At 38.6% G+C, this 5,516-nt stretch overlaps 1 protein-coding gene across 1 annotated transcript; it reads right to left on the reverse strand.

Moving 5' to 3' along the window:
- Positions 1-582: 582 nt before the first annotated feature.
- Positions 583-2,154, reverse strand: LOC109407627 (1,5-anhydro-D-fructose reductase). The gene is made up of 3 exons (XM_019680767.3): positions 1,909-2,154; positions 1,495-1,662; positions 583-1,402 (listed from the first exon to the last, which is right to left on the reverse strand). Exons 1-3 carry the CDS (start codon positions 1,981-1,983, stop codon positions 674-676), a joined length of 972 nt encoding a protein of 323 aa, XP_019536312.3. The 5' UTR covers positions 1,984-2,154; the 3' UTR covers positions 583-673.
- Between the last annotated feature and the right edge of the window lie 3,362 nt (positions 2,155-5,516).

The raw sequence follows: 5,516 nt of genomic DNA on the forward strand, positions 1-5,516 counted from the left end.
CCAATCCGGGAGCAAAACGGAACCGGAAGAAGTTAAAAATGTGGAACTAATGTTTTCGCCTGGTTCTCACCGGAAGCTGCATGAAATTCCAATCGGCTTTCACTACACCTTTCTAGGATAGTGTAGGATTCCGTTAACGCAAAAAGATTGAAATTTGGTTCACTAACTGCTGAGATATGGATGTGCAAAATAATTAGTTCCACGTTTTTTTTGCCTGTCGGTACTTTACGTTACAAAAACCCTGTTGGTATAAGCAGTGTTAATAACACACATCATAAATACATACCATCGATGTACCCAAGCCGATAGCCGGCATTTCGTGACCATTGTTTAGCTTCACCGTGGGAACGAACCGTGCGGCGGACATGGTTACAGACGCAGAGAAATTTCGAGTTACACTTCTAGAAAACACCGAGAACGCCGTATTGATAACGACCGACCGAAAATTGCCCGCTATGAGGATTGAGGACGCTTATTTCAATTGAAACAAATCAAACAAAACGAGAGAGATAAGACCAGGATAAGACGACTGACTACATATGGCGATGATGTGTGACTTGAAATTTCGGTAATGATGAAGCATTCACATGACTTTTCTTTTATTTTAACTTTTACTTGGAGACAGTACCTAGTTATTCTTCATTATATATTTTTGCATTTCATATAAAATCATTTAAAATTCAGCATTGAAAGGGAAATACTTGTGGCTGGTACAGAGGTTGAACGGCACCGTGCGTTGACCGGTGTTGAATCCATCCATGATTTTGATTTCCTCTTCCGTCAGTTTGAAATCGAAGATGTCAATGTTTTGTCGAATGCGCTCGGGGTTGGACGATTTTGGGATCGGCATAGTTCCAACGTCTACCAGATATCTGAGGATTACCTGGCCTGAAGTTTTGTTGTACTTTTTGCCGATTTCAATCACCTTAGGATCGTCCAAAGCAGGCTTCGGCATGTTATCGGGATCCTTTTCGTAATAATTTGGACGACCCAGAGGGCTGTACGCAGTCAAAGTAATATCCAAGTCCTTGCAGAACTCAGTCAGTTTACGTTGGTTGAGGCTTGGATTACACTCAACCTGATTGGTCACAGGCTTGATCTCACATTCTGCGAGCAACCGAGTGATTTGTTCACTGTTAAAGTTTGAAACTCCAATGCTCTTAACTTTTCCGGTTTTCAACAATTTTTCCATTGCTTTCCAGGTGTCAATATAATCAACGTCAGAAAATTGCAGCTTTCCGTCAGCGTCATACGGCATCAAGTTCTTTGGATCCCAATCAACGAACTTGTACCCGATGGGCAGGTGCATCAAATACAGGTCGATGTACTCGATGTTCAGGTTTTCCAAAGACTTTTGGAACGCTTGTTCCACATGGTCTGGATGGTGATATGTGTTCCATAGCTACAAATCGAAAAAAAAAATAAGTTAGCGTCTTACATATGTCCTATTTTGTCCCCTTCTCTACCATACCAAAACGCAATTAGTTAGCCTACCTTGGTAGTCACAAATAGATCCTCCCGGCTAACTACGCCTTCTTCGATCTTGGCGCGAATAGCTTCGCCAACTTCTTTCTCATTTTGGTAAAAATAGGCCGTATCGATGTGCCGATATCCAGCGTCGATTGCCGCCTTGATAGCTTCGATGCCTTCTCCCTCCTTGGACTGCAATTGAAATCCAGTAGCGTATAAGTACCACCGCCGCGATCATCATCACGCGTCGCTAAACGCACCCGCGATACTCGCGCGAACCGTTTTTTTTTTTTGTGTTGGTGAACAACACCCTATTTTTGGATTCCGCGAGCAGCAAGTGTGTGCGAATCGAGCGAAGCAAAGCGTGATGCTATTACCGGAGTGCATAGCACTAAATTCCATCTAAGCTATGCAATTCCAATCCAGTAGATTACTTACCAACCACGTTCCAAGGCCCAGAACAGGCATCTCCAGACCGTTGTTCAGCTTAACCATTGGTGCTTTAGGTGACATTTTCAATCCTTTTCTAGTAAAAGCGTCGGTGGTAATCGAATTCGCGCACCAAAGATTCACTTGAAATTTTCTTTCTTTGTTAGGAAAAATACGCGAACGCGGCGAGGCGTATGTTGGGGCAAGTCTGTTTCCAAGCAAGCTTGAAATGCGAATGATTTGAAAAGGTAATACGCGATAAAATATTAGCCGGGACCGGTAAGACGTAGCGCTAAGCGACAGTTAGCACCGACTATTTGATTCTTTTGTTGTATTCGTAGCAGTGGATTTCGTTGGGCATTTTTTTTTGTAATGAACGCAAAAATGACTGAACATCCAAGGGGCCGTAAACAAATTACGTTACGCTTTTAGGGGGGAGGGGGGATTTTCAGAACGTGATGACCCTTACAAAAAATATTGAGGTCCCATACAAAAAGTGTGACAAAGGGGGGGGGAGGGGGGCTGGGGTGGTTTGTCTTGAAAAAGTCTATAGTCCATTTTACGAGCCGATTTTATGAATGAATTTTGACAGGAGGTAGTGTCCAATAACCCGTGAAAACCAATATCATCATCAACATTGTTGTCACTTCGTAAAATGGCTCATTGTTGCTTGACATATTTTGTGTACATATCACCCCCAATAGTCTTTCTCTACAAACGCCTTGATACTTGAGCATACTATTACTGATTAAATGTTTTTGTAAAAAATTTGCCATTTTGCAACAGTCTAATGCATGTTGCAATGCATATTTGCATTTCCCTGCAGTAAATTTATGTACGCTATTTTTATTGTTCTTAGATACATATTGCTCAGTTATTTACTGTGGAATTGCTCATAGATCAGCTTAGAAGCAGGCTTTGCCACAGTTGGGATTTTACGCCAAGAAGAAGAAAAAGGAGAAAAAGAAGAAAGTATTTCATTGAACTTTCATGAGTTTGTAGAGAATTTATATAAATTGATTTTTTTTGAAAAAAACATAAGTCCCTACGTTAACTTTTAAAACATCATGGCTAACTTTAATTTTATATCGACTGTTTTTATTTTTATTTTTATATGATACTTTACACTAGGAGCGCATTTATGCCTCAATACACAAATTAGTTGGCTATTAGGTTGGCCTTATCCTCTACATTGGAACTACAAAATACAGGTTAGGCTCGATTATTCGAAGTCGCGTTCGTAAGTTGCCCAAACATATATGGCAAACGGATTTCAACAACATTGAAAAACACGTGAAAAATCTCAAAAATAACTAGAAAATGTTACAATGATGAAGCTGGATTAAAAGAGTGCAGAACTAGACTATGCTGAAATGTGCGAGAATAAAAAGATTAAAAACTCCAAAAAATGTGTTTAAGTGGTTTATTTACGAAAAATTGATTCTGAAATTGCCGCTCCAGCATTTGTCCTGCAGGTTTTCATATAATGACGTTTATTATACTTTACTGAAGACTCCAATACGGTATTTTCGCTATCTGGTATATGTTATTTCTAAGCCGAAACAATTTTTCCTGGTGTAAAATCCAAGATGCAATTGGATAGATCTACAATTGTCTCAAAAGCCTATTGTGGATCTGATCAGTAATTGACCACGGTCAGAACTCGTCAAAAATGTTAATGTACTAAAAAATCCATCAGAGATATACCCAAATCTAAAATTATCCCGAAAATCTAGGAAAGAATTCAGACAGATACCACTCTAGCATCGCCAAGCATCAATGATGGGAAATATAAATTTGCTTTTGGACTTCAGAATCTTCCCAAAATTTCATTTTCAGTTCCACTTGAGGCCAGACTATAATCTACCAAAAATCTTAAAACAGCGTTTCTCACGATGGATCTTTTCCGAGAATTTCCAATAATATCTCCAAAAAGAACATTTTTGAGGTCGAACAATCATGATACTCATTTTATTTTTATTATTACCACAGACAAACAGACGTAACACTCTGATAGTTCCCATCGTACATTGATTTAACGGTATTTTTCAAAATTGAATAGGTGACCAACTGCCCACCCGTGGCGCTCGCATCGTTTTTGTTCGAGTTTGACGTTTGCTCACTACCGCCACCTAGTTGATGGTCGGCCAAACTTAGTCCTTTTAGAATTGGGCGAATATGTTTCCGTGACTATGATTTGAATCGTAAATTGTTCGAAGTGTTACGTCTGTTTGTCTGTGTTATTACTATTCATTAACGACACTATACCATTATTGTGGCATTCGTGTCATATACTCGTTGTGAGTTGACACAATAAAATCAGATCACCGTTTTACTCATGTCCCAGCATCTTCTTCTTATTAGCATAACGCACCTATTGGGACATAGCCTGCTTTTCATCAGTGTTCTATTAGCACTTCCATAGTTATAAAGTAAGAGCTTCCTCTGGCAATAACCATTGCGCATGTGTTGTTTCAATCGTGTGGCAGTCATGAAGACACTCTATGCTAAAGGAAGTCAAGGATATTTCCTTTTATGAAAAATTCCTGGACCGACCTTGAATCAAACCCGTTAAGTATTACGTTTTCAGTTCAAAACTAAGTTAGCGACTTTGAATTAGCGTTAAACACAATGTCGGAAGTGACGCGCTGTAGGGGAGAATGAGGATACCTGATCCATGGGGTGACTCCCCCCATGTTTTCTTCTAGCATACTTTTTTTCAAAACTACGTCTGGAGAAAAGACTATGTCTTAGCTACATGGCGCATGAGCCTTAAATAAACGATTAAGTAAAAAATGAAGTACTATCAAACGTATTTCTCCAAATACGGTTTTATAAAAATGTTTTAGGTAATTTAACTTAGAGACTTGATCCCTCAAGGGTTACACACACACATTATATGCCTGAAAAATAAAATTCTATTTGGAATCCTCTATTTACTTGGCATTGTAGTATATGCAATGATAAAATGTGTCAGATAATTATTATTTTAGTACACACCATGAAAAGGGGGATCAAGTCTTTCTATTTTCAAAATATGGCATATCCTAGAAAATTTAAAGAAATCTATCACTATTTTCATAGAAAATACAAGAAAACTTGAAAATAAAATGAATAGGAAGCCTCTCAAGTTATTTTCCCTTTAAATTAATCATGTTCTTTGAACGGCACCAAGTCTCACCCATTTTTGTTAAATACATCATAAGACATGACCCAATACAAACCCAGTTTTGAAAACTTAAACAATAAATTTAAGCTCTTCTGTTGTGTACAAACTTGCAAAGTTATAGGCAAATCAAGAAAAAGGGATCAAGTCTACCCAGTCTCCCCTATAGAGTACCAGGTGTACAATACAGCGCGCCACTTTCGACATTGTGTTTAACGCAAGGCAAAACAGCGGAAGTTAAAGAAAAAATGTCGCTAATTCGGTTGTATATTGAAATCATAATATTTAGATCAGACTTAGTAATGAAATACGTGGATGGCAGTTCAAATTTAATTTTGAATTACATAATTTATATAGGTTGTTGTGACGACTATCGAAAACCGTACGTTAAAGCTGACCATCCTACAACTCTGCCTGACCGTTCGAGAGAGCCACCGATAGATGTTCAACG

The sequence above is a fragment of the Aedes albopictus genome, unplaced genomic scaffold, assembly GCF_035046485.1.
Source record: "Aedes albopictus strain Foshan unplaced genomic scaffold, AalbF5 HiC_scaffold_686, whole genome shotgun sequence".
NCBI classification, from domain to species: domain Eukaryota; kingdom Metazoa; phylum Arthropoda; class Insecta; order Diptera; family Culicidae; genus Aedes; species Aedes albopictus.

Excerpts from the sequence above, each read along its gene's own strand:
- LOC109407627 (XM_019680767.3), bottom strand. The coding sequence starts at position 1,983 with ATGTCACCTAAAGCACCAATGGTTAAGCTGAACAACGGTCTGGAGATG. Across the intron at positions 1,663-1,908 it reads TGGGCCTTGGAACGTGGTTG|TCCAAGGAGGGAGAAGGCAT; the intron begins GTAAGTAATCTA and ends TTTCAATTGCAG. Across the intron at positions 1,403-1,494 it reads ATCTATTTGTGACTACCAAG|CTATGGAACACATATCACCA; the intron begins GTAGGCTAACTA and ends TTCGATTTGTAG.